General features: G+C 55.8%; 1 protein-coding gene and 1 long non-coding RNA gene across 29 annotated transcripts; both read left to right on the forward strand.

Annotated features, from left to right (window-relative positions):
- The first annotated feature begins 7 nt into the window (after positions 1 to 7).
- Positions 8 to 1,980, forward strand: LOC141952702 (uncharacterized). Of its 3 annotated transcripts, none has more exons than XR_012631698.1 (3): positions 8 to 682; positions 865 to 919; positions 1,026 to 1,980. It is a non-coding gene; the product is annotated as an uncharacterized LOC141952702 (long non-coding RNA). The 3 variants fall into 3 exon arrangements; XR_012631697.1 differs by having other exon boundaries at positions 868 to 919; positions 1,029 to 1,980; XR_012631696.1 differs by having other exon boundaries at positions 9 to 682; positions 1,029 to 1,980.
- Positions 1,981 to 4,157: 2,177 nt separating this feature from the next.
- LOC141952717 (uncharacterized) lies at positions 4,158 to 25,920 on the forward strand. Of its 26 annotated transcripts, none has more exons than XM_074890538.1 (16): positions 4,158 to 4,838; positions 5,916 to 6,006; positions 6,581 to 6,776; positions 19,739 to 19,801; positions 19,881 to 19,921; positions 20,014 to 20,077; positions 20,162 to 20,218; positions 20,302 to 20,342; positions 20,428 to 20,474; positions 20,567 to 20,655; positions 21,903 to 21,955; positions 22,191 to 22,248; positions 22,347 to 22,374; positions 22,602 to 22,716; positions 23,038 to 23,064; positions 23,854 to 25,920. In XM_074890538.1, the coding sequence occupies exons 10-16, from the start codon at positions 20,612 to 20,614 to the stop codon at positions 23,895 to 23,897; spliced, it is 369 nt and encodes a 122-aa protein (XP_074746639.1). In that variant the 5' UTR covers positions 4,158 to 4,838; positions 5,916 to 6,006; positions 6,581 to 6,776; positions 19,739 to 19,801; positions 19,881 to 19,921; positions 20,014 to 20,077; positions 20,162 to 20,218; positions 20,302 to 20,342; positions 20,428 to 20,474; positions 20,567 to 20,611; the 3' UTR covers positions 23,898 to 25,920. The 26 variants fall into 26 exon arrangements, 9 of the variants coding, with proteins under 9 accessions (XP_074746639.1, XP_074746656.1, XP_074746603.1 ...); XM_074890555.1 differs by lacking the exon at positions 20,428 to 20,474 and adding an exon at positions 22,038 to 22,100 and having other exon boundaries at positions 20,567 to 21,031; positions 21,905 to 21,955; positions 22,210 to 22,248; XM_074890502.1 differs by lacking the exon at positions 22,347 to 22,374 and adding an exon at positions 22,038 to 22,100 and having other exon boundaries at positions 20,428 to 20,655.
- Positions 25,921 to 27,419: the final 1,499 nt, after the last annotated feature.

The raw sequence follows: 27,419 nt of genomic DNA on the forward strand, positions 1-27,419 counted from the left end.
TCTGTGTGTGTGTGTGTGTCTGTGTGTGCCTGCCTGTGTCTGTGTGTGTGTGTCTGTGGGTGTGAGTGAGCGAGCGAATGAGCTTCTCGTTTAGGCCCCTGTTGAAATCACTGCAGCGTACTTAGCTTAAACTTCCCGGGAGGGAAAGAAGGGCTCTGTGCAGCAACAGGGGGTCGGTCCCCTCTGAGCCCGCGAGCGGAGGGCGAGTCCCGGCTTGCCCCTCCTTGCCCCTCCTTTCGAAGGAGAGAGCGAAGCCCCGTGGCTGTAGCGCGGCCAGCGTGCGACCCGCCTGTGTTCAGGGCCCGGGTCTCTGCCTGGGTGGCCGCCTGTCCTGGCTGGCGACCTGCCAGCGTGCCCGCCCCGTACTCGGGGCGAGTGCCACGAGCCGTGGAGCCCTCTGTCCCCAGGAGCCGCTCGGCCGCCCTGTAATCAGGGCTGGGCGGGCTGCTGTAGGCAGCCAGCAGAGGCTGCCCTGTAAGTCCGGGGCTGGCCAATGAGTGACCTGCAGGCCCGGGCACTCTGCAGTGCCGGCAGCGGCTCGAGCCCCCCGTAAGGAGGGGCGCAGCTTCCTTGGCCGCCGCTTTTGTGTGCCCAGCTCCCCTTTGTCCAGAGTTCCCAACTCCGAGCCCAGCTCCAGCGCCGGCCGGCACTGCACGCGTGGCAGCCCCGGAGCGTCGATCGGGTGAGAAAAGCCGATCTGTGAGGGTTTTTTTTTTTGGGGGGGGGGGGGGGGGGGAGTGGTGGTGTTAGGTTATACGGGGTTGCGGGTGGGAGGGCCTCTGGGATTCGGGTGGTGCTGTGGCGAGCTGTGTCCGGGGGCCGGTGTCCCTCTCAGACCCGACCGGTGTCCTTCTGCCGTTGCAGCAGCTGGTGGTGAACAAGGAAGAGATGACCTTCGCGTGCAGAAGGACCTGCAAAGGTAAGAGCGAGCGGGGGGATGAGCGGCAGCGAGCTGCCGAAGAAGCGAGAGAAAGAATTCCTCAAGCATCCCTGCCCCTTTGGGGATGTTTTCTGTGCCTTTCAAGCAGGTACTTGGTTCTTGGCAGTTCCCCAGAGTTTTAGAAACTGCTCCAAATCCACCTGAAGTTGACTCGACTCCCTGAAGTTGTCAGGAAACTCCTTTTTTTAGTTTGTTGTGGCCGCAACAGCTGTGGGGAGAGGGAGGGCTCTGCAGCCACCTGAAGTGTCCTTTGAGGCTGTGTGGCATGCCGGGGGAAGAGCAGTCGGGAGCAGGGATTTGGAGGTGGTTTCCCCTGTTCTGAATGCTTCTCTTTCAGCGCCTGCACGGTTCTGATGTAAAAAGTGGAAGTGTTGAAGCCTGAGCAGCAGGCCCTGAGCCGAAGCTGCTAACTCAGTATGTAATCATTAGCGAGATACGTATGGAAGACGTAGCTATCTTGAATGTATATTTATCTTTCTTTGTGTGTGGATAAAACAACAGGGTCATGGAGACCGTTGTCTGTCGCTGTGGCCTGATGCGAGACCTTGCGCCTAATGCAATTAGAATTAGATAAGCCGAGGAACTCGCTTAGCTTCTCCCCTGAGCCCTGGCCAGGCTCTGGGGGAATCTAATGTGAGATTGAAACCAGATATTTCCGCTCAAATCAAAGGTGCCAGCTATTCTGGCTTGCTGATTTTTGGGTATATAAGGCTGGACCCGCTCACAGCGACTTTGGAAGCCTCACCTACGGGTGGACGCACCGCGTAGGACTTCCCACTTGCCGGGAAAGGCTCTCCAAATCCTCGCTGTAACCGGGGCTGCCCAGCGCCTGCGGGTCTGGATGATGGGAACGGGTGCAAGTGGTGATGGGTCTTTCTTAATCGCTATTCCCTCTCTCTCGGGTAGTAATGATTTGATGCATTACCCTGTATTTTCCTGTTTGTTTGAGTGCACTATTCTGTGTTTTCTTACTGTATGTTTTCTGTATTATTCTGTTACATTATTTAGTTATTTCTAGTAAAAGATGCCTGCGCTTTTCATTCTGGTGTCTGAGTTTAATTGATACCCCTAATCAGCAAAACAGGGGGAGATCAGGTGGCGGTTTCCAGAGACGAGGTTGGTGGTGGGACGGTGTCGCCGTAGGAGCGATTTTATGTTGGTTTGGCTTTGGGCTGAGCTGTAGCCGGCGGGGCGCTAGTTCCTGGCAAGGGGATGGACGGGCGAGCTGTCGGGGCCAGCCAGAGACGCGGCTGCACGTGTTCCGCACGGGACTGGTGTGCAGAGCAAAGTGGGGAGGGTTTCTGAGAGCGGACAAGGCCCTGGCCTTCCCTGACTGTCTCGGCCTCCATCCTTCTGCATCTCGAGGCTGAGGAGGCCGTCAGTAACTGCAGTGTTCCCATCTCCTTCCGAGAAGCGCTGCAAACCTGCGCCTTAGGAAAGTCAAAAGAAAGCGTCACCGTCACGAACTTGTGAGTTTGAGTGCCACTTCCACAGCGAAGGTGTTCGTCGGAGTGGACTGGGGTCAAATTGCTGCCCAGTTGGGGGCAAAAGCAGGAAAGGTTCCTTTTGAGAAATGCAAGGTGCTGCTACCGGTAAAGGTGTAAACGATCGGCACGACCGCTTCACTTCTTAACCTTCTATTTTAATGCCGTTAAATTTGAGACAGACCCTGGAACGTGCCTGAGCGAGTTGCCAAGAAGTGCAGCACACCCGTGAGCTCCGTGAAGGAAGTGAAGCAGCAGCAGCAGCTGCCACTCCACAACCATGGAGTGTTTTCCTCCACTCCCTCCCCTTCTCCTGAACTTTCTCTAATAAAACTTGAGCGGTTCAGGAAGGGTTTGCCCTGCCTGTGCCCAAACTTGAGGCAACGGAGCCCCGTTGTGCTCATCTGCAGCTCAGAAGTTGTGTTGGCAGGTGAGTGCTGGCGAGTGGGAGTGGAGGTGGCCGGGGGCAGTATCCCCCCTCGGGGGGCAACATCCCCCCTCGGGGAGCAACTCTCAGAGAATGCCCGGGAACCAACGACAATCACGTGTCAGGCTAACGCTTTCTTTCCCTAAAAGGCTGCAGAGCCTGGCTGGCTTTTTTCCTTCTTTCCCGAAAGCCTTGCAGGTGTGAGTGACGGGCCGCCGCCCGAGCACCTCATGATGTCAAACGCAGTGGAGAAGTAGCTTGCACTTCCACCAGGATCAGTCTTTCTCCAAGAGTTTCTTCAGATCTCGTATGTAGCTAAAAATCCCAGGTGAAGACTCAGTTACCCTTCAGAAATACCAATTACGATTCGTATTGCGGTAGCGCTGAGGAAACCAGTGCCACGTTCCATTTGACATGGACTCACCTACAGAGATCATCCCTGTGCTAAGTCCTTAAAGACATACATGCACGAGACCCAGACAAGGGTCGTTAAACCCTTTTGACAGCTGGGGAGCCAAGGCAGAAAGGCGCGCGTGCTGTTACTAGCGCTCCCGTGGTAAAGGTTACACTGCTCCGACCAGCTCTTCAGTATTCTCTGGTTTCTTCCTCTGCCCCTTGCAGGCGTTCGACAGTGTCCTTTATCCCTGAGGTAACCCCTCGGGTTCCCCATGTTTGTTGTATTTCTGTTTAAGTATTTTCTCAGGTTCATGCACTCGTGGTCGCCACACGCTAGTTCTGGGGTCTTTGCCCAGTTCAAAATCACATGCTCGTATGGCTTCTTGTCGTGTTACTGACAACAGTCGAGGCAGTTCAGCCTGAGCAGGGACTGTCCTCGTTAGTTGGCAGTGCTCACGATCTTCATACTATGTCTGCATTTCATTCTCTTTTGGGGAAAGAAAAAAGTCATGTCTGCGCATGCGCCGCGGTGGCCCTGGGAGTGGCGGACTGGCAGCTCCTACAGCGCGAGTACCCGGTGCTGGTCGCTATAGTTACCGCAGGGGGGAGGGTGGGAGCGTGGGCCGGGCTGGATGAGCCCCAGCGGCGGCAGTGAGGCTGTGGGCAGCGGCCCCTCCGTGTCCTGGGAGGTGCTGGAGGAGGAGCCGGTGCGATGCGCGGGAGCAGCAGAGAGAAGGTGAGCGGGGCCGCGTGGTCGGTCGCCTGGCGGCTGCCGGGTAAAGCCGCAACGGGGTGGGTGCCGCGCGGTGCGGCGGGACCTACAGCAGAAGCCGCTCCGGGTCGGGGCCGGTCGGCGGCGTCGCTTCCCCGGGCCGTGCTTGGCCGGGCTTCCAGGTGCGTGTGCGACGGAGGGGGGGGTGGTGTGAAGGTGACCTTCACCTTTCTTCACAGCTGAAAAATCACAACCCAAACACACCTCTTACACCCTCCCCCCCCAGTATCTCCCCCAAGTCACTGTCACCGCCCGGACCCTATTCCGGGACTGCACCTTGCCGCGGGTCACTGTTTCCGCCCGGACACTATTCCAGGTTGCACGCTCTCCCTGGTCACTGTTTCTGCCCGGACCGTATTCGGGGTTGCACCTCGCCGCGGGTCACTGTTCCCGCACGGACCCTATTGGGGGTTGCACCTTGACGCGGGTCACTGTTCCCGCCCGGACCCTATTCGGTGTTGCACCTGCCCCGCGCACGGCCGTACGGATGGTCATGCTCGGATAATTCCGCCCCCCCCCGCGCTGTCGGCGGGTGCTCGGGGCGTAAAGAGCGGAACGGCAGCGCCGGTGCCGATCTACGGCAATAACGGTCAGTGCTTCTGCCCCTTGCCCTCTTCCAGAGGCTGCACTGAGGACACGCTGCCTGGCCTTAATCCCGGTGCTGGTCGCTAGAGTTACCGCGGGGGCGGGGGGGAGGAGCGTGGGCCGGGCTGGAGGAGCCCCAGGGGCGGGCAGTGAGGCTGCGGGCAGCGGCCCCTCCCTGTCCGAGACGCTGCTGGAGGAGGAGCCGGTGCGAGCCGAGGGAGCAGCAGAGAGAAGGTGAGCGGGGCCGCGTGGTCGGTCGCCTGGCGGCTGCCGGGGAAAGCCGCAACGGGGGGTGCCGCGCGGTGTGGCGGGACCGGCGGCAGAAGCCCCTCCGGGTCGGGGCCAGGCGGGGCAGCGGCGCTTCCTGGAGACGCGCGGGGCTGCGCTCGGCCGGGCTTCTGGGTGTATGGGCGACGGGGGGGTGGGAAAGCACGGTGTCCCCGTAGGGTCAGAAAGCCGGGACGGCCGCCTGTGCCAGTGTGGGAGGCGCTGTAGTCACGTGATCGGAGTTTCCGGTCGGCCATGTTGGCTCCCCGGGGCACGCCGGGAGCTGTAGTTTGTCGGCACTTGGCTGCCCGGCAGCTGCGTCGCTGCCGGGCGCGCGCGGCACGGCACAGTCCTCGCTACCGGCGCGGCCCCGCGGCGCTGCGCGAGGGGCGGTTTTGTGGCGGGTTCGTGCGGTTTCCCGCGGGCTGCCCGCAGCTCCCCCAGGACCGGTGTGCCCGTGCCCCGGCAGTGCGCATGCGCGGTGGCGGCCCCCGGAAGTGCTGCAATCCCCAAGCGCTTCCCCAAACCTGCACGTGGGGTTCTGGGAGTGCAGGGCTGTGGGGTGGCTGCATTCCCCCCCCAACCCCTCGGCATCGCCCGTGGGGACTGCGGAGGGGGTCAGAGAGCAGACGGGGTGAGCTGTGCTGTGGGCCTGAAATGGAGGCAACGTTTTGCCTTCCTGTGGCTTGAGAACAGACGCGTGTGGCTGATTGAGGGGCTCAGAAACAGACGGAGTTGTGTGGCTTTGGGCTCAGAAACAGAGGTCAAGTTGTGCATTTTTGGGACTTGAGAAGAGTCTCAGCAGGCAGGTTTTTGGGCTCATAAAGAGGCACTAAGGCAGCTGGTTTGGGGGCCAAAAGCAGAATGCAGTTTGGCTGGTTTTGCAGGCAGGTGAGAGGCGGAGGGTTGTGGGAGGGCCCTGGGGGCTGCGGGGGAAAGGAGGGGGTGGGTGTCGGGGTGGCATGGGACCCCGAAGCTTGGGAGGCCGGCGTGCACCAGACCAAACTCCACGTTTGCGGTGTCTGGCTGCACACTGTCTTGCAGGTGATGGAGAGGAACCTGGTGAATGCGGGAGCATCCCAGTGAGATGATGTGCTCCTGATGAGGATGGATTCTGGAGCGTGCTCTCTGAAAGGTAAGTCAAGGGGCAAAAGCTGTGGGTAGGGTGGGGCCAGCAGAGGCTCTACCATCAGGGCTGTGGAGAGGGCTATTTAGGCTTCCTTAAGTCTGTGGGAAGAGAGCAGGGTCTGTCCCACAGGATGTGCATGTTCTGGCCTGTGTCAGTGTCCTCGTGTCATTTGTGGTGTCTGTGTTCTGTCTTGTATGCGGTGCCTTCCCCACATCTCTGTGGTACCCCGTGGGCTCTCTGCACGGCGCATGCACCTTGGTAGGCGTCCATAGGGTCTCGGATACCTTGCTGCTTTGGAAAAGAGCCCGTTGAGCACTCCCCGTCTCGTGAGTGGAGCTTACGGTGTCTTTTGCATCACAGATGTTTGTGGAGGGTTGCCTTTGTGGAGGAGATCTGGGCCAGAATGACAGCTCTGCTCTTCAGAGTTCTGTTTCCATAGAGGTCCCTCCCCTACAGCACTTCACCCCCCGTGTCCTTGTGGGCCTCGGCCTTAAAGCCTGGCTCCTCCCACGTCGGTTGTTCTGGTTGTGTATTGCACTGCAGCACTCGCTGTCGGTTTTGACTACGCCTTGCTTTGCAGGGCTTTGTGTTCTGCAGGTGACACAGGGCCATCTGGATCCCCAGAGAAAATCCTTGAGCGAGGTTTGCCGGAGCGTACAAACGCAAGCGAAGGAGGAGTGGGAGCCGGGCCCGTTGCGAAACATCTTCCTTGGCTCCCGGTTAGGAAGGCTGACACCGTGGGGCCGTGTGGAGCAGCGATGCTGCCGAGGCGCACGGTGAGGCAGTTCCAGGGGTGGGTTTAGAATGGGGGTGATCTGCCACTGTGGCAGGTGGGCAGTGGAATGGATGTTTGGAGTGAGGGGTGGATCGAGTGGCTGTTGAATGAGCGTCAGTTTCTGAATGTGTCTAACCTTGTGTGTGTGAAGTTTTTTTCATTTCAGGTTGTATTTAATGTTGAGATAGTAAATGTTTTTTTAAAATTGTGTTTAAAATAAAAGCCTAGCTGGGGGTTCGGTGTCTCTCTTACTCAGACAGAACCCTTCCTCAGGCTTTCTCTGTGCCCCTGAGCTCTCTCACAGTCTTCACTGTTGTCTTGGATGTCTCCATTCAGTTGCTCATCCCCTGGGGACATCTGTACGTTGCTGGAACGCCTTGACTTTTGCACTGTGTCCCAGAGCCGCCCTCTGTCTCTCTTTCAGTCTCAGCACCCTGCTCCTGCTGTCACCACGCCTACTGAGGCCAACCTTGTGCCCCGCAGCCCTCTTTTGGCACCGTGGCGCACTCTGCACCCTCCTTCCTCCCTGAGACCCTTTCCTGATGCCACCTTTCATCTGCAGAACGCTCGCGTTGTCCTCTGTGCTAGCTAGGATACCTACCTGGTCCCCTGAGGACACCTGCAGTTTCTTCAAATCCCCTCTGAACCTCGTCATGTCCTTGAGCATTCTTTTGGCTGTCCTCCTCTGCTGCTGTCACGATGCCTCCTGAGGTCTTAGATGATCCCTGCAGCACACTTTGAGCCCTGTAAGTCTCCTCTGGACTTGTTTTGTCGCAATAGCACCTCTCCTAAGATCTCTGTTCCCAAAAAAGAGCATTCTTTTTCTTCTTTATGCCACCTAGGATGCCTCCTCAGACCTTCTTTGTGTACCACAGCCCTGTTTTAGCTCTGTAGCGGGCTTGGATTCTCTCTCATGCCCTCAGAAACCCATCCTCAGGTGTGTTTGTACCTCAGAGCACTCTTAATCATCCTTTGTGCCATCTAGGGTGTCTCCATTTGGTCCCTGCCTCCTGACGACATCTATACCTTTCAAATCCCCTCTAGACTTCCTTCTCATGTCCCTGAGCCTTCTTTGGTGCCTTTGGCCCGATCAGGATCTCTCTAAGGGTGTCATGATGCCTATCGATGCCTTCAAGGATGCCCCTAGCAGACTTCTAGCTTTGTAGCAGACTTCGCAGCCATCTCATTCCCTCAGAGGGCTTCCTGAGTGTTCCTGCTATCTGTGACCCAGCCCAGTCAGTCTGTCCTCCCTTCCCTCTAGCCGTGCCTCTGTTCGTTCCCTGGCCCTCTGATGACGCGTTTCCTTGGTTCAGATCCCCTCGGGATTTAATCGTCATGTCCCCAGTCCTTTTTCTGTCTCTCTGGCTCCCTCGGGACAGTTCTCCTCCCAGTCACGATGCCTCCCAAGACCTTCCTTGTGGTCCGGTTCCATCCTGTAGCACTTTAGGTGGGGCCGTCTTTGAGCCGCACACGAACTCATTTGTTCCTCTGTGCTAGCCAGGATTCCCATGTTTAGTTCCCAGCCACCCAAGACCATCTGTACTCTGCTCAGGTGATCACCCAAGTTCCTCCTGGTTGTCCCTCAGCCTTCGTTTATCCATCAACCCTGCCCCCACGATCCCTCTCCTCACAGTCGCAGTGCCTGCTGAGACCTCCCTCGATCTCCGCAGCACCTTGAGGCACTCGATCTCCTTTTCTCTCTCTCTCATTCTGTCAGAGCCTCCTCCTTTCTTTGCTGTGCAGCGCTCCTTTTTCTTTCTCTCTGCCATCGAGGGTGTCTCTGCTTGGTTGTTCTCTCAGTCATCTGTAGTTTGCCCAGATGCCCTCCTGAGACTCCAGGGCCCTCGCTGTGTCTGCAAGGCTTCTTTTCTTACCGTGCTTCCTCCTAACTCCTCTACTCTGTATAACAGTGTCTTCCGAGTCCTTTTGCGTACGCCACCCCACTCTTGTGGCACTTCAGCTCCCTTTGGATTTTGGTTTTTGGCGCTGTTCAGAGCACTCTTCTCTTACTGTCTGGCGTGTCAGCCTGCACACGTATGTGGGTTGGAACTGCCCTGCCTGGGGGCACAGCGATGTCGGTCAGGGGAAGAATAGCACTAAGAGTCTGTAGTTAATGTTGATTTGCCTGGACTGTTTAGGTACAGCCCGTACAGCCCCCTCAGAGCAAGCAGCCCTCAGCAGCAGGCAAGGATGTCACGGGGATGATCGGAGCTATCTGGGAGAGGCTGCGGGAGTGGTAGTTGAACAGATGGAATCTCAAAGGTGTTAAGGCTCGTGTGTGTAGGGCTTAATGCTGTTTTGTTTCTATGTTTTTTTTAATGGCAGGCTGTAATGAGACCCTAGACAGTGTTCCTACATGGAGTCAAGAACTCTGGAATTGTTAAGCTGTCACTCAGCATCTAGGTGACTTGCTTAAAAGTTTTTTTCAGATCCAGAGGGACAATATATGCACCAAAGAGTGACAGAGGCAGCAAGCAGGTCACTGTAAGAAGGTGGGTCAGCGTGTGGTGTCGGAGGAGAAGACGTGACTGGTTGCTACATGACTGGCTTATCGGTTTGGGGTTTTTTTTGTTTTGAAGGTGCAAAGCAGGATATCGGCACCGGAGGTGACTCGGGCAAGGTGAGACGAGTGGGCTGAAGTAGCAGTTATTTTTCATGTGTTGTACTGTTGGTGAAGCTAGAAGCATCTCCTGTTGTCTGTGTCTTACAGGTGGTACCCAGGCCTCGACGTGGGCGACCAGTAAATGTCAGAGGCAGGGTGGGTGAGCGGCCAAGGTAACGGGACAGGAGATGGCAGTCGGTGTGGGCAGGCTGCAGGTTCAGCTTGTGCCTCTCGCTTTGGTTTATGCAGGTGCCACATGTAGGCTGGGAGGGGCGAAGCCGCGTGCCGCTGAGCAGTCCAGGACAGCAAGGCAGTTGTCGGCTGGGTCAGGGTTTCTGTGCAGAGAGTCACGTGGCAGCTCGATGAAGCATTTCTCTTTGGTTTTGCGGGTGCCGGGCAGGCTGCCTTTGGAATCGGATGAGCGTTTGAGGTGAGCTGGGTGTTAGAGAGGAGGAGCACGGTGCTGGTGATTTCTCGCAAGCACAGTGGTAGCTCTGTGTCTTTTGGTATCGTAGGTGCCACGGGCCACGCTGGCCGCAGCGTCCGACACTGGACCCTGCACAGAGCAGCTGAGCGGAAAGCCCTGTGGCTGTTGAGGTGGAGGGTGTTGTGGCAGAGGTGTGTCAGCTGACGTGATGCTGACTGTTGGCACTGGTTTTTTTTGCAGATGATGAAGAGGAACCTGGCAGCTGCAGGAGTGTCCTGGTTAGCTGATGTGGTTTTTGTTGAGGATGGATTCAGACCCCTGGCTCTCTGAAAGTTGAGGGATGAGGGACCGGTGCCCTACAGTGTCTAATCTTGACTTCAGTTAGAAAGAGACTTTACAAAATGGAAACCTTTCTCAAGGAAGTTTCATTTTATGAACTCTCCATCAGAGTGGATCTTCAGAGATGATGTATTTGGCAGTAGTACTCTTGGATGGTGCAGCTGGCCCGACGTCCCTGCTAATTACGGAACACACCAAACCCGCCCCCCGCCTTGTCAAGTTTTCTTTGTGTATTTTGGAGATAGACAGTCTAATGGTATCAGCTCACAGCTGGGCGAGTTCAGGGAATGCAAAAGGAAAATCAAATACTTACACATCTAATAAAAACGCTTCTATAAGCATATGCCCACCTTTACACTAAAGAGTGAAGGACTGAGCTTTATTCTTTATTCTTTGTTTTAGCCTTTAAAGTTTTACACTTCACTTCTGATTTTATTGACCGAGCAAGCAGGATGTGCAGCAGCAGCAGCAGCAGCAGCAGCAGCAGCGCAAGGGCCGCGGCGGATCCGTCAGCCGCAGGTTGTGATGACGGTACGACCTCGTCCTGCAGCCTCGCAGGGTTCCCTCCCTGCAGCCCTGCTGTAAGGACGGGATGAGACATTCCGACACCAGCAAGAGCATTTGTTTTTATGGGCACGATGTGCTCGGGATCGTATCGATCGGCCTTGCTGGTGATTTGAGGAGTTGAAATCGCTCCGGCCTTGCCAGGGTGTGTTGTATGTGGAGCTGACCTGTTCACGCAGAGTCCTCCCTGAGCTCCACTGCTATTCCGTCCCTTCTTCTGACAGAACTTTCTTCTGTGATAGTTTTTCAAGATGCTGGAATAGGATTTGGGGTTTTTGTTTTTCAGGTGTGTTGTCAGCATCTTCTGATGCTCGACAGGTCCCCCCGGGCCAGGTTTGCCTGGCAGCCGCTAACCCCCTGACCGTGGGGCCAGCCCTGTGTCGCTGCCACGGCACAAAAATACCCCAAGCACCCTGATTCTGGTCTGCAATGGGAGGAAAAAAATACAGGGTTTTTTGGGGAAAAAAACTTCGATTTGGGGCTCCTGGGAAAGCCAAACCTGCCTGGCTTGGTGCAGCTGGAGAGCAGAAAACCCACCCTTTTCATGCACAAAACCAAAAATCACCAATTTTGATGTTGTGGAGAAGTGCTGAAAAAAACCGAAGTGGAGTATTCTGGAAAAGCAAAAACCTCCAGTTTCTATTACAGAAATAAAAACCCCAGACCCAATTTGGGGAAAATCTGGGGTGTAGACGGTGGCTGTTTGAGGGGCATTGCTGGGGGTTCTCTGGTGTGAATTATGCGGTGAGGGTCAGTTCTCCAGAGTGGATCATCTGTTGGGGTTCTCCCAGGTGAGTGGTTAAAATGGCTTATTGCAGACCGTTATTGTCGCATGCGCATTGGCGGCGGCAATGTAGTGCTTGTTGCTGCCACCGTGTAGCCAAAAGGGGTACTGCAGCCCTTTATTGGTGCATGCGTATTGGCGCCGCCGCTTTCGTGCTCGTTGCTGCCGCCGTGTGGCCAAAGACGGGTACTGCAGCCCGTTATTGGCGCATGTGCAGTCTGGCCGCCGCTTTCGTGCTCGTTTCTGCCGCCCTGTGGCCAAAAGCAGGTACTGCAGCCCGTTATTGGCGCATGCGCATTAGCGCCGCCGCTTTCGTGCTCGCTGCTGCCGCCCTGTGGTCAAAAGCAGGTACAGCAGCCCGTTATTGGCACATGGAGAGTAGCGCCGCTGCTTTCTTGCTCGCTGCTGCCGCCATGTGGTTAAAAGTGGGTACTGCAGCCCGCTATGTGTTCATGCGCATTAGTGCCGTAGCTTTCTTGATCGTTGCTGCCGCCCTGTGGTTAAAAGCGGGTACTGCAGCCCGTTATTGGCGTATATGCAGTCTCGCCGCCGCTTCCGTGCTCGTTGTTGCCGATAAGTGGCCAAAAGCCGGTACTGCAGCCTGCGATTAGCACAAGCGCCAATCGCGGGCTGCAGTAGCGGCTTCTGGCCATACGGCGGCAGCAGCGAGGAAGAAATCGGCGGCGCCAGTGCGCATGCGCCTATCACGGACTGCAGTACCCGATTCTGGCCACAGGGCGGCAGCAACGAGCAAGAAAGCGGCGGCGCCAGTGCGCATGCGCGAAAAACGGGTTGTAGTACACGCTTTTCACCACAGGGCGGCAGCAACGAGCAAGAAAGCGGCGGCGCTACTGCGCATGCGCCAATCACGGGCTGCAGTACCCGATTCTGGCCACAGGGCGTCCAAAAGCAGGTACAGCAGCCCGTTATTGGCACATGGGGAGTAGCGCCGCTGCTTTCTTGCTCGCTGCTGCCGCCCTGTGGTTAAAAGTGGGTACTGCAGCCCGTTTATGGGTTCATGCGCATTAGTGCCGTCGCTTTCTTGATCGTTGCTGCCGCCCTGTGGTTAAAAGCGGGTACTGCAGCCCGTTATTGGCGTATGTGCTGTCTCGCCGCCGCTTCCGTGCTCGTTGTTGCCGATAAGTGGCCAAAAGCCGGTACTGCAGCCCGCGATTGGCGCTTCTGCTAATCGCGGGCTGCAGTAGCGGCTTCTGGTCAGACGGCGGCAGCAGCGAGCACGAAAGCGGCGGCGCCAGTGCGCATGCGCCAACCACGGACTGCTGTACCTGTGTTTGGCCACATGGCGCAGCAACGAGAACGAAAGCGGCGGCGCCAGTGCGCATGCGCTAAAGACGGGCTGCAGTACCCGATTCTGGCCACAGGGCGGCAGCAACGAGCAAGAAAGCGGCGGCGCCAGTGCGCATGCGCGAAAAACGGGTTGTAGTACACGCTTTTGACCACAGGGCGGTAGCAACGAGCAAGAAAGCGGCGGCGCTACTGCGCATGCGCCAATCACGGGCTGCAGTACCCGATTCTGGCCACAGGGCGGCAGCACCGAGCAAGGAAGCGGCGGCGCCAGTGCGCATGCGCGAAAAACGGGTTGTAGTACACGCTTTTGGCCACAGGGCGGTCAAAAGCAGGTACAGCAGCCCGTTATTGGCACATGGGGAGTAGCGCCGCTGCTTTCTTGCTCGCTGCTGCCGCCCTGTGGTTAAAAGTGGGTACTGCAGCCCGTTATTGGCGTATATGCAGTCTCGCCGCCGCTTCCGTGCTCGTTGTTGCCGATAAGTGGCCAAAAGCCGGTACTGCAGCCCGCGATTAGCACAAGCGCCAATCGCGGGCTGCAGTAGCGGCTTCTGGCCAGACGGCGGCAGCAGCGAGCACGAAAGCGGCGGCGCCAGTGCGCATGCGCCAATCGCGGACTGCTGTACCTGTGTTTGGCCACAGGGCGGCAGCAGCGAGCAAGGAAGCGGCGGCGCCAGTGCGCATGCGCGAAAAACGGGTTGTAGTACACGCTTTTGACCACAGGGCGGCAGCAACGAGCAAGAAAGCGGCGGCGCTGCTGCGCATGCGCCAATCACAGACTGCAGTACCTGATTCTGGCCACAGGGCAGCAGCAACGAGCACGAAAGCGGCGCCGCCAATGCGCATGCGCCAATCACGGACTGCAGTACCCGATTCTGGCCACAGGGCGGCAGCAGCGAGCAAGGAAGCGGCGGCGCCAGTGCGCATGCGCGAAAAACGGGTTGTAGTACACGCTTTTGGCCACAGGGCGGTCAAAAGCAGGTACAGCAGCCCGTTATTGGCACATGGGGAGTAGCGCCGCTGCTTTCTTGCTCGCTGCTGCCGCCCTGTGGTTAAAAGTGGGTACTGCAGCCCGTTATGGGTTCATGCGCATTAGTGCCGTCGCTTTCTTGCTCGCTTGTACCGCCCTGTGGTTAAAAGTGGGTACTGCAGCCCGTTATTGGCGTATATGCAGTGTCGCCGCCGCTTCCGTGCTCGTTGTTGCCGATAAGTGGCCAAAAGCCGGTACTGCAGCCCGCGATTAGCACAAGCGCCAATCGCGGGCTGTAGTAGCGGCTTCTGGCCAGACGGCGGCAGCAGCGAGCACGAAAGCGGCGGCGCCAGTGCGCATGCGCCAATCACGGACTGCTGTATCTGTGTTTGGCCACAGGGCGGCAGCAACGAGGTGGAAAGCGGCGGCGCCAGTGCGCATGCGCCATCCACAGACTGCAGTACCCGATACTGGCCACAGGGCGGCAGCAACGAGCACGAAGGCAGCGTCGCCAATGCGCATGCGCCAATCACGGGCTGCAGTACCCGATTCTGGCCACAGGGCGGCAGCAGCGAGCAAGAAAGCGGCGGCGCCAGTGCGCATGCGTGAAAAAGGGCTGCAGTACACGCTTTTGGCCACAGGGCGGCAGCAACGAGCACGAAAGCGGCGGCGCCTGTGCGCATGCTCAATAACGGGCTGCAGTACCTGCTTTTGACCACAGGGCGGCCAAAAGGAGGTATAGCAGCCCGTTATTGGCTCATGTGGAGTCTGGCCGCCGCTTTCGTGCTCGTTTCTTCCGCCCTGTGGCCAAAAGCAGGTACTGCAGCCCGTTATTGGTGCATGCGCATTAGCGCCACCGCTTTCTTGCTCGCTGCTGCTGCCTTGTGGTTAAAAGCGGGTACTGCAGCCCGTTATTGGCCCATGCGCACTAGTGCCGTCGCTTTCGTGCTCGTTGTTGCCGCCCTGTGGCCAAAGACGGGTACTGCAGCCCGTTATTGGCGCATGTGCAGTGTCGCCGCCGCTTCCGTGCTCGTTGTTGCCGATAAGTGGCCAAAAGCCGGTACTGCAGCCCACGATTGGGGCTTGTGCGAATCGCGGGCTGCAGTAGTGGCTTCTGGCCAGATGGCGGCAGCAGCGAGCAAGAAAGTGGCGGCGCCAGTGCGCATGCGCCAATAACGGGCTGCAGCACACACTGTTGTCCGCTATCGTGCGCCTATTCTTTTAGGGGGAGGACAGCCAGGCGACTGGAGTTTCGAGAGAAGAAGAGGGGCTGGAGGAAGGAAGGAGAAAGAAGCGTCTGACCTGTCCAATTCTCCGGGCACTGCTGAGAGCGAGAGCTGCAGTGAGTCCCAGGCCCTTGGGACCCTGTTGCCCCCCTTATATGTCCCAGTCCCTTCCTGTCCCTCTCTTCCCCATTCTGTGATTTATTTTTTTTTCTTCTCTATACCTTTTCTTTCTATTATTCTGTCCTGCTCCCCCTTACTCTTTCATCCTGGTGTTCCCTTTTCTTTTTCTGTCTGCACTTTTGAGGATGAGTTATTTGACAACCTGGCAAACGGACTAATCAATTAATTAACTTGACAATGAAACTAATTTTTGAGTGTCCTGACAGTGAACTACCTTCCTTATAAGAATGAAAACTCTGCCCAGGTTAAGACCCTTTCCCTGAGCATGTGTAGTCATAGAAGCATTACGTAAGCCATATTCTAAATGCATGTTAATCACTAGCAATCAATATCTAATAGGTGTGTTTGGAAAAGCACTAAGATCTGATTTTTGTGTGTAAGAGAAGCATGAAAACCTGCTGTTGGTGTACGTGATTTGTGGAAAAGTCCCCCAAGCAGCCAGGCCTGAAGAAATACGCTATCTCTCCTGAGCGTGTTCAGATGGGTTTATTGCACGCCGGGCAGGAATCCTGTTTTGGGATAACAGTTTTTTGGCGACCCAGATGGGACGGCTGTAACGCCCTGTCTGGAGCGACTGGCTGACTCTTGGCGGGGAGACCCTCGCCCCCGCCCACCGCGCATTCGCGGCTGCTGGCCACGCCTCCGCCTGTTTGCTGCGGCTGGCCACACACACACCCGCCCCCCCCCCCGCATGCGCGGTGGCAGTCCCGGGACTGGAGGACTGGCAGCTCATAGAGCGCAAGTTCGGGGGCCTGAGGGGCATGTCAGGCGGTTAATCCCGGTGCTGGTAGCTATAGTTACCGCTGGGGGGGGGGGGGGGGGGGGAGCGTGGGCCGGGCTGGAGGAGCGCCAGGGGCGGGCAGTGAGGCTGCGGGCAGCGGCCCCTCCCTGTCCGGGGAGGTGCTAGAGGAGGAGCCGGTGCGAGCCGAGGGAGCAGCAGAGAGAAGGTGAGTGGGGACGCGCGGTCGGTCGCCTGGTGGCTGCCGGGGAAAGCCGCGCGGTGCGGCGGGACCGGCGGCAGAAGCCGCTCCGGGTCGGGGCCGGGCGGCGGCGCTTCCCGGAGCCGCGCGGGGCCGGGCTTCCGGGTACGTGGGCGACGGGCGGGCGCTGTAGTCACGTGAGCGGGGCTTCCTGTCGGCCATGTTGACTCCCCGGGGCACGGCGGGAGCTGTAGTTTTTGCGCACTCTGCTGCCCGGCAGCTGCATCGCTGCCGGGCGCGCGCGGCACGGCACAGACCTCGCTACCGGCGCGGCCCCGCGGCGCAGGACGAGGGGCGGTTTTGTGGCAGGTTCGTGCGGTTTCCCGCGGGCTGCCCGCGGCTCTCCCGGGACCGGTGTGCCCGTGCCCCGGCAGTGCGCATGAGCGGTGGGAGGTGGCCGGTGGGGCTCCGGTTGCGTGCTATCTGCGGCAACAATGGCCGGTGCTGCTGCCGCCTCTTTTCCTCTTCCAGCGCGGTGCGGCTGCGTAGTGAGTGAGTGAGCGAGGCTGCGTGAGTAGGGGGATCGCGTGTTGGGGGCTGTACTGTGCAGGGAACGGGGGTGACCGCGCACCGAGGGGAAACTCGGCCTGTGGGAAAAATGGAAACGTGGCCCTGGGAAAATGGCCGTGGAGAGGGGCCGGGCTGTGCTGTGCTTGGAGGGGACGTGGCCAGGCACGGCTCCCCACGGGAGTCCTTCAGCCTGGGGGGTTTGGGGTGTGGTGCTGACAGCGCTGGAGAAAGAAAACCTGAAGCGGCACTAAGGAAGTGATGCCCTGCCTGTGCTGGTGCGGCCCCGCAGAGAGGTGGGGCTGGGCCCTCTGCAATTCTCAAGCGCTCCCCAAACCTGCACGTGGGTCTCTGGGGGTGCAGGGCTGTTGGGTGGCAGCATTCCCCCACACACACCCCTGGGCATCGCCCGTGGGGACTGCAGAGGGGGTCAGAGAGCAGACGGGGTGAGCTGTGCTGTGGGCCAGAAATGGAGGCAATGTTTTGTGTTCCTGGGGCTTGAGAACAGACGCGTGTGGCTGATTGAGGGGCTCAGAAACAGACGGAGTTGTGTGGCTTTGGGCTCAGAAACAGAGGTCAAGTTGTGCATTTTTGGGACTTGAGAAGAGTCTCAGCAGGCAGGTTTTTGGGCTCAGAAAGAGGCACTACGGCGGCTGGTTTGGGGGCCAAAAGCAGAATGCAGTTTGGCTGGTTTTGCAGGCAGGTGAGAGGCGGAGGGGTGTGGGTGGGTGACGGGGGGGTGTGGGGGTGGTGGGGGGGTGGTGGGTGTGGTGGAGGACGGTGTCCCTGCAGGGTCAGAAAGGTGGGACGGCCACCTGTGACGGCGTGGCGGGTGCTGTAGTCACGTGACTGATGCAATAGATGTAGTGAAAGAGCAGATGTTGTTTCCAATAAAGGTTGCTTTCTTCAGTCAGTATTTTGCAGGTTGTAAACTTAAGGCAGGTGAGAAAACTTGCTGCTGCTCCCCTGGCTGCTTTTATGTCTTCTGGTGGTTCACCCCTCCCCTTTTGCCAGGTGATTGTGGTCAGGGTGGTGGGTGGGGCCTGGCATATATGAGCCACAGCCTCTCCTCAGCGAGGTCATTCTGCTTTTGGGCATCTCTGAGGTCAGTGCTCTGGTGTTCCTTAAGTTAGTGGCAGATCTTGAGGTGTTGAAGCTCTTTAGGTAGGTGTGTTTTGATCATCACAGAAAGAGATGTCTGTGAGATAAGAGTTTCAGGATCAGTTAAGGTTCAGCAGTGTATATAATATGAAATACACTGGTCTGTAGAGGTCTATTTTCAGGTAAGTACTTTTGTATTGATTGGGTGGGGTGGGTAAAATGGTTTAATAGTGTACACTTACAGTTTTTCTTTTCCTTCTAGAGGCACTGCATTTTCCTGGCTTTTTCTGTCTTTAATGAAGAGGGGATCTTGTTTTTTTCCCTAGTATTACTGGATACATTGGAAGTCGTTGATATTATCTGTCTAAATAGGACTAATGCTGAGGTGATGGAGCAAGGGTTAGAGTGAGCATCTTGTATGTATCTGTATATAGGGTTTTAGCATTGCTTAAGAAAGTAGCATGGATGTAAGGCACAGTGTCTTTCAGGATATGGGATGGTAGTGTTTTCCTAATTGTCCACAGAGCAACATATTGTTTTGCAGGTGCTGTCTAGGCAGCCTTTGGAATAGGATGAGTGTTTGAGGTGAGTCAGGATAGCAGAGAGGAGGGCCAGGCGTTTTCACAGAAACACAACTAGACTGTTTGGTCTTTTGGTGTCATAGGTGTCACAAGTGATGATGGCCGTAGTGTCCAACACCCAAACTGGCATGGAGCAGGTGAGCAGAAAGTCCGATGTTTTTGAGGAGGAGCTTTTTGTGGGAGATGGTCGCGTCAGCTGCCACGATGTTCGCTCCTGGTGCTGTTTTTGTGCAGCTGATGAAGAGGAACCTGGCATCTATAGGAATATCTGGGATAGCGGATGCGGTTGCTGTTGAAGATGGCTTCAGACCCCCAGCCCCCAGATAAGTTGAGAGACTGGTGTTTGGGAGAGGGCTCTGGGGCGAGCCAAGGTTGGGAATGGGAGGGAGGGGTTTTCAAGTTAACGTAGGGGAGAGGACCGTCCAGGAACAGTGCCTTTTGGGCAGGGAAAGGGAGCAGGTTAACTTTCTGCCCAAGACTGCCATGTGCCAGGCAGGGCAGTTCTAGCCTATGGCTATGTTGTTGTGTAGTTTGTGTTTTCTGTTTTACGTGTCCTAGAGCTTCCTCAGGTCACGACATCCTTGTTGCTCTTTGTGCCGAAGTAGCGCAGTGTGCGCTTCAGGCACCATCCCTAGGGTCTAGAATGCCCGGAGTCATCGGCAGAATGCCGGTCAGGTGCTTCTTTTATTGCGTTACAAGCCTAAAGCATGGATAGGTCTCGGAAGTTTCAGGTCGGTCTGCTTTTGTAGCATTGTTCTAGGCTGTATTAACATCTTTGATCTCGAGCGGTCCATCATTGCAAAGACCTTTTCTGGATGTTCTTCCCTGCATCTTTCTATGCTTAGGTCTTGAAGTAAGCTGTCTTGCATATGACTCATCCCAGTTGCTCCTGTCTGTTTTCGTCTTGGGCCACAGTGTTTGGCTCTTCTCAGCCTGCCATGGATTCTTCCTCTTGGCCCCCTAGGTCTTCTCATCTGGCACTGTCTGTGGCCGAGGGGTCATTCTTAGAGAGCTTGTTTTAATGTGTCGGTCACAGCATTTGTCTTATATGTGTGCAGTGTTGGTCTGTGCCTGTTTATGTCTGGGTTGGAGCTGCTCTGCCTGGGGGCACAGCAGTGATAGCCAACAAAAGAATAGCAATAAGAATCTATAGTTAATAGGGTGATAAGGCTAGGTTTTGTAGGCCAAGGTGTGCAGTCTGTTTCAGAGCAAGTAGCCATATATGCAGCAGGCGTAAAACTTTTCTCTGTAGTGTTATGCAGAGATGCTGGGGATGACCAGGTTGTGTTTAATGGCAGGCTGCAATGACAATCTAGATGGCATACCTAAAGGAGACCTCTGGAATTGTTAAGCCGTCACTCGGCATGCAGGTGACTTGTTCGATGCTATTTTTTCAGGTGCAGAGGGGTGACCCGTGGGACAAAGGGTGACAGAGGAGGTGAGCGGAGCACCGTGAGAAGGTAGGTCGATGTGTGGCGTCAGAGGGACGACGTGACCGGTGTCTATGTGAGTAGGCTATAAGCATGTCTTGTTTTGAAGGTGTGAAGAAAGACAGCGGCACCAGAGGCGAGTTGAATGAGGTGTGGTATGACCAGTGTGCTCAAATATCAGTTATTTTTCAGGCATCGTATTGTTGGTGAAGTAAGAAGCATCCCCTGTTTGTGTCTTACAGGCGGTATCCAAGTCTCCACAGGAGAACCCGTGACTGGCAGAGGTGGGGTGGGTGAGCACACAAGGTGAAGGAGTGGGAGAGGGTTATTGGTGTGGGTGGGCTGTAGTTTTGGGCAGCATCCCACCAAGTGTTACTTTGGTTTTTGCAGGTGACATTCGTAGCCTTGGAAGGGTGAAGCCGCATGCTCGACGAGCGGTCTGAGAAGGTGAGGCGGCATCGGCCGGGTCTGCGTTTAAGAGCAAAGCGTCCCATGACATCTAAGCAAAATGTTTCTCTTTGGTTTTGCAGGTGCTGTGCAGGCAGCCTTTGGAGTCGGATGAGCATTTGAGGTGAGGTGGGGCGGTAACAAGGAGGAGCAGGGGCGGGTGACTTGTCAGAAGTGCAACGGTGATTTTGTGTCTCTTGGTATCTTAGGTAGCACAAGCAATGATGGCTGCAGTGTCTGACTCTGGAACGAGGAGGCGAGCGGCGCTTCTGAGGAGGGTGTTATGAAAGAGGTTGCCATCGGCTGGCATGACGCTGACTGGTCGCACTCTTTGTGGGTGTCCTGCAGATGATGCAGAGGAACCTGGTGGCTCAGGAACATCCCAGTTAGCCCATGTGGTTATTGTGGAAGACGACTCTGGCCCCTGGTCCTCTGAAAGATAAGTTGAGGGTCCAGGGTTGGGAAGGGTCTGGGTGGAAGGGACAGGGTTGGGAATTGCAGGGAGGCCTTCTCATGTTAGCGTAGGGGAGAGGACTGTGCAGGAGCAGTGCCCTTTGTGCCCACAAAGGGAGCGAGTTAATTCTCAGCACCAGAATACTGTGTGCTGGGCAGGGCAGTTCCAGCCTGTGTCTGTGTTGTGTATTATGTATCTTATACCATGCAGTCCTCAGGTCTTGATGTCTGTGTAGCTCTTTATGATCAGCTGGCATCTCAATAGCCCTCCCAAGAGTCTCACGTGCATCAACTCATCGGCTTAGTGCCCGTCGAGCCTTTCTTGTCTTGCAATTGTAACTCGAAGCGTGGATTCATCAGGTGCGTGTTGCATCGAGGATGTTCTTGAGCAGTGGTCTCTAGCGTGGGCGAGCTAGATGGCACCTGCAGCTGTGTGTTTTTGAGAGTTCTTTTGGCACGTGGTAGTCTTCTGGGATTTCATCCCCATGTCTTAGGCCTTGAAGCCCGGCTTCTCCTGTATCCGTTGTTCTGGTTTCAATGGTAGCTTTGTCTCACAGGCTGCAGCGGTCGACTCTCATTTTGGGGCCGCTTCAATGCGTCTGTGCTATCGTGGTGCTGTAGGGCTTCTCTGCCGGCAGCATCTTCCCTACAGTCATCGTTCTTCTCGCTTGTGGTCTTCTTGTGTCTCACAGTCGCTTCACTTGTGGTGTCTGTGTGTGGTGTAGGTCTGTGCCAGGGGTGCAGCTGTCCTGCCCAGGAGTTTAGCTGTAGTAAAGATGAGGGGAGTGTAGGTTTGTAGTTGTGTAGTAATAACCTGGATCTGCCCAGATGCTTTTGGCAAAGATCCATACAGTCCATCTCCGGGCAAGTAGCTGTAGACAGCTGCCACAGAGTTAATCTCCTTGTGTTTGGCAGGTGCTGGAGGGTGGACTTGCTGGGAGTGGCAGTTTGTGCAGTAGTTGAGTGGGTTGAACATTGAATGACTCTTAGCTTGTATGTGGGGCTCAATATTTAGGGTTTCGGGTATTTTGGTAGTAGTTAGAAGGGAGACAGAAATGGAGGACAAACCTTTGGTCTCATAAAAGTCTTGGTTAACAATGAGGTGGCTTGCCTTATGTTGTTTGGGTTGTTTAGGCTCAAAGCGAGAAGCTGCTTCCTGGAGGGTGGTGGAAGATAACAGAGCATCTGTGTGACCGGTGGCTCTGATGGGCTTACTCGGGTTTTATTTTCTAGGTGTGAATCAATGTGCGAAGTGGGATACCTGCACCCTTGGAGTTTGGCAAGGTGAGTGATGACCTGTGTGCTGATGCAGCAGTTCTTTGAGGTGTCATAATATTGTTGTAGCTAAAATCATATCCTGTTTTAGTTCTTTCGATGGTGATCAGGCCTTGGCACAGCAGATGGAAGAATCCATCTCTGAGCGGCTGAGGTAAATGAGCAGGGGAGAGGAAGCACCGTGAGCCAGCTGAGGATTCGGGCCGCATCTCACTCCATGCTTTTTTGTCTGTTTATTTTGCAGGTGCCACTCTCGTTCCCAGAGGGTTGATGTTGCAGAGTCAAGGGCAGTTTCAGAAAAGGTGAGAGAGTTGTTAATCGGTCTGATCAGACCTGAATTGCTGAGGATCACGTGGCAATTGGAATGACCATTTTCTTTGCTTTTGCATGCATTGTGAAGTCTCTGCTCAAACAGCAGAGGATTTGAGGTGAGTTGGTGGAAGAGAGGAGCAGCAGGCTCGGAGATGCCGAGTGGGCAATTGCTTCTGAGTAGGATGGTGGCAGCATTTCTCCAGTTTTGTGGCTTTCATGAGAGATGGGGCGGGGTGCAGCATACAGTTATTGGGAGCGGTGCGGCTCTTCTGAGGAGGGTGTCATTGCGGTAGAGGTTGATACAGGTCGGCGTGTCGGTGACACGTGGTGCTCTGTCTTGCAGGTGATGAACCTGGTGAATGCTGGGAAACCCCAGTTAGATAATGTGCTGCTGATGAGGATGAACTACGGACTGTGCTCTCTGCTTTGGTCCCTTGACTTACCTTTCAGTGGGTGGGGTAGGGTGAGAAGAGGGGGTAGGACATCAGGGTCAGTGGGAGGGCTCTTGAGGTTTTGTTAAATTGGGGGCAGATAGTGGGCCTGGGGCCTGTGTATGGCAGTGCGTGCGTCTCTGGGCGTTCTGTTTGGTTTTGTCTGATGTGAGTGTTACGCTGTATGGCATTAAAGTGGCAAGAGCATTGCGTAGCTCTATATCTGTATTGTGTGACCTTGTCAAGCCAGTGTTCATGTGAGTGGGAGCTGAGAAGATCTCAACTGAATTGTGAGGTAGCACGAGGGAAGCCTGTACATCAGCAATAGCTTTCATATTTTTCTTGCAGGCACCTTGTGGCAAGAAACTAGAAATGGTGAGTGATACTGGCAAAGCAGCTCTGAGATGAGTTGGTAGAGTTGTGTAGTATGCCTAGTGTGCCTTAGTTATGTGATGTGTCAATGTTTGTCTTGACCTTCACTGTTGAGGACCCTCTGGCATACTCACATCCTACTCTGCGTGCAGTCACCATCCATTGCATTTTGCAGCCTTGAGTTATTGGCACAGTGCCCATTCTGTCTTGGTAGTCAGTGTGATATAGAAGCTCAATGTTACTGATCCAGTTCAGCATTGTAGATGTATTTGGTTGGTCTTTCATGTAACTTAGTCTCAGACTAAACCACCAGGTCTCACCTCTGTGACTCTTTCTTGTGAGGTCTTCCAAGGGAATCCTCCCTGTGTCTTTGTAGTCTTTAGTCTTTCACAGCATTTTGTCTCGACTGCTCACTGGGGGGTTATCGCCCATATATCATTCAGTGTTCTGGCATTCTCACACGGCAGGCCACACGGGGGTGTCTGTGTCACGTCACCTCGGCATCGTTGCGTGTACTGTCAGGCTGTGTCTTTTGGACTGGCATTAAGTCTACCCTGTGTGGTACTGTTGCATCCTTAGGCCATGTTTGTGAGCATGTAGATGTGTGTGTTTGAGGTGGTGCTGATTTGTGTGTTTGTAGCCATTCTCGATGGGGTGGAAAGGTCCCAGAAGGGGATGATAATGTGCTGGTGAATGTGGCCTGTTGGGGTGGAGGTGGTGTAGGTTGGTTTTGGAGATGGCCAGTAGTTATCAGTAAGCAGGCTCTAGAGTTCCCTCTCTTGTCTTTTGCAGGTACAATAGGGCCACCGGGATTCCAGAAGCAAATCCTTCCATGAAGTTTGCTGCAGTGTACAAAATGAAGCAAAGAAGGACCGGGAGGGGTACACAGAGGGAAACATATTCCTCTTCTTCCAGCTATGAGGGCCTGTGGTGTGGAATCACGTGAAGCGGTTGTGATGGCTTGAGGTGTATGATGGTGCGGTTCCAAGCATGGTTATGGTATTGGGGTGATCTGCCCCACTGACAGGTGATGGTTAGATAGAGTAGATGTTAAATGAGTGTTAGTTTCAGAAGGTGTCTATCCTTGTATGTGAGGATGTTTTTCATTTCAGGGTATATTGAATGTAGCGAGAGTTAATGCGTCTTTTAAAAACAGTGAAGAAACTGTTGAGCAGGGGGACTTCTTTATCTCCCTGACCTGGTTTATTGTCACTTAGTCCTGGCTGCTCTGTCGGGTGATGTTCATGGCCAGCGTTTGGGTGGAGGTTAGGCTCAGGCCGTGGTGTTCGCAGGCAGGGTGATTTTGGAGGCCTTCAGGAAGCAAGTTCTGAGGAGTGCCGCAGCAATGGGGCAAGGAAGTGTTGTGGGGGTCAGATGGCCGGGTGGGTTTGCTGAGAGCAGGGGGTGGTTAGTGGGGTAGCTGAATGAGTGGTGTGTTTAGAATGTGTCTGCCTGTGCATGACTGTTTAATGTAACTGGGTTTTTTTTTGTTGCAGATGGTGTTTTTTGAGTAGGTAGAAAACAAAAAAACAGAATAAAAAAACCCCAGCCGGGGGATTTTTTTTTCCCCTGGCTGGGTTTTTTTTTTCCCCGGTCCCGGCCACTCTGCAAGGTGACGATCGTCGCCAATGTTTGGATGCAGAGCGGTGTAGGGATGGGGTTTTTGCAGGCAGGGCGGTTTTGGAGGCCCCTGGGAACGGCATTCCTGAGGAGCCATGGAGCCACGGGGTGAGGGCGTGTTGTGGCGGTCAGGGAGGGGGATGGCTTTGCTGAGAGCAGGGGGGGGTTAGTGGGGTAGGTGAATGCATGGTGTGTTTAGAATGTGTTTGCCTGTGCATGACTGCGTAATGTAATGTGGGGTTTTTTGTTGCAGGTGGTGTTTTTTTGAGTAGTTAAGGAAAAAAGTAAAATACCCTAACTGGGGGATTTTATTTTTCACCCGGGTCCTAGCCACTCAGCGAGGTGACAGTTGTTGCCCGTGTTTTGACATGGAGCAGTCTAGGGATGGCATTTTTGCAGGCAGGGTGGTTTTGTGTGGTCCTTGGGAATGGTGTTGCTGGAGTCATGTATGTCATAGTCTCTAAACAGTTATGAATCTAGTTAGTAAAGACATGATGCTAATGGTCATGTGTGAAATGACCATAAATGCTGTGAGAGGTAATAGTGGTAGGTAAAGCACTCATCATGGTTGTAGGGGTTTTGAAGTCCATAAGTTTTTGTGTAAGGTAGGTTCAATAAAGGTGTATTTGCTGTTGGTTCCAAGGTTTAATAAGTATGTAAAAGGTGGTTTGTAATGTGCATGTAGTGAAGGTGCTTGCAGTGCTTGGAAGGTTTCCAAAGTAAATAAAGGGTTTTGAGCAATGTAGGCTCAATGAAAGTGTATGTGCTCTTGGTTCGAACTCTAATAAAGAAGTAAAAGCTGTTTTGTAATGTAGCTTTAAAAAAGGTGTAGTTGCTGGGGTTGGCTCCAGTGTGGGTTTTTTGGATGTGTGATTTGGTCTCTCTCTCTACCTCTGTCTGACTCTGCTCCTCTGTCTTTCTCCTTGTCTGACTTTGCCCCTCTATGCCTGAGTTTGACTCTCTCTCTGTCTAGGTCTGACTCTTGTCTTAGAGTCTCTCTGACTTTGACTCTCTGCCTTAGCCTTTGTGTTTGTCTGTATTTGTATCTCTCTGTCTCGCTTTGACCCTCACTCCCTCTCTGTCTGTCTGCCTCCTTCAGTCCCTCTCTGTCTATCTGCCTCCCTCAGTCCCTCTCTGCCTCCTTCAGTCTGTTTAGTTAAGAGGGAATTAGCAGCACTGTAACATGGTTGTTGCCTGGGAGTAATGAAATAAATAAAATTTTGGTTTTAAAAAATAAAACTGATTAGTCCTAGGCATTTTGGCCATGGCTCGGGACTTACTATTTTTGATTCTTTTCCATACACAACTCTTGCACCACTACACACTGAACCACCCCCAAACGAGCCCCCTCTACAAAACTTCACCTCCCTTCACAGCTGAAACCTCACCGCCCACGCACGACCCCACCACATCAGTTACACCCACCCCTCCCACACTATCTCCCCCAAGTCCCTGTTTCCGCCCGGACCGTATTCGGAGTTGCACCTTGCTGCGGGTCCCTGTTCCCGCCCAGACCCTATTCGCGGTTGCACCTCGCTGCGGGTCACTGTTTCCGCCCGGACCCTATTCGGGGTTGCACCTCGCTGCGGGTCACTGTTTCCGCCCGGTCCCTATTCGGGGTTGCACCTTGCCGCGGGTCACTGTTTCCGCCCGGACCCTATTCGGGGTTGCACCTCGCCGCGGGTCACTGTTTCCGCCCGGACCCTATTCGGGGTTGCACCTCGCCGCGGGTCACTGTTTCCGCCCGGACCCTATTCGGGGTTGCACCTCGCCGCGGGTCACTGTTTCCGCCCGGACCCTATTCGGGGTTGCACCTCGCCGCGGGTCACTGTTTCCGCCCGGACCCTATTCGGGATTGCACCTTGCCGCGGGTCACTGTTCCCGCCCGGACCCTATTCGGAAGTGCACCTTCCCCGCGCACGGCCGTGCCGATGGTCATGCTCGGGAAGTGCCGCCCCCCCCCCCCCCCCCCCGTGCGCGCTGTCGGCGGGTGCTCGGGGCGCAAAGCGCGGAACGGCAGCGCCGGTGCCGATCTACGGCAATAACGGTCAGTGCTTCTGCCTCTTGCCCTCTTCCAGAGGCTGCACTGAGGACACGCTGCCTGGCCTTAATCCCGGTGCTGGTCGCTATAGTTACCGGGGGGGGGGGGAGGGGGGAGGGAGCGTGGGCCGGGCTGGAGGAGCCCCCGGGGCGGGCTGTGAGGCTGCGGGCAGTGGCCCCTCCCTGTCCACCTCCAGCGGGCGGTGCTGGAGGAGGAGCCGGTGCGAGCCGAGGGAGCAGCAGAGAGAAGGTGAGCGGGGCCGCGCGGTCGTTCGCCTGGCGGCTGCCGGGGAAAGCGGCCACGGGGTGGGGGCGCGCGTTGCGGCGGGACCGGCGGCAGAAGCCGCTCGGGGTCGGGGCCGGGCGGCAGCGGCGCTTCCCGGAGCCGCGCGGCGCTGCGCTCGGCCGGGCTTCTGGGTGCATGGGCGACGGGGTGGGGGGGGGGAAGAATGGTGTCCCCGTAGGGTCAGAAAGGCGGGACGGCCGCCTGTGGCGGTGTGGGAGGTGCTGTAGTCACGTGAGCGGGTCTTCCGGTCGGCCATGTTTGCTCCCCGGGGCACGCCGGGAGCTGTAGTTTTTGTGCACTCGGCTGCCCGGCAGCTGCGTCGCTCCCGGGGGCGCGCGCGGCACGGCACAGTCCTCGCTACCGGCGCGGCCCCGCGGTGCAGCGCGAGGGGCGGTTTTGTGGCAGGTTCGTG

Source organism: Strix uralensis, chromosome 1 (genome assembly GCF_047716275.1).
Source record: "Strix uralensis isolate ZFMK-TIS-50842 chromosome 1, bStrUra1, whole genome shotgun sequence".
Lineage (NCBI taxonomy): Eukaryota > Metazoa > Chordata > Aves > Strigiformes > Strigidae > Strix > Strix uralensis.

Bases quoted from the DNA above. Each gene is read 5' to 3' on its own strand.
- LOC141952717 (XM_074890484.1), top strand. From the start codon at position 6,361: ATGTTTGTGGAGGGTTGCCTTTGTGGAGGAGATCTGGGCCAGAATGAC. The intron at 6,777-19,738 runs GTGAGGCAGTTC...CTATTTTTTCAG, and splicing joins CGATGCTGCCGAGGCGCACG to GTGCAGAGGGGTGACCCGTG. The intron at 19,908-20,013 runs GCGAGTTGAATG...TGTGTCTTACAG, and splicing joins GAAAGACAGCGGCACCAGAG to GCGGTATCCAAGTCTCCACA.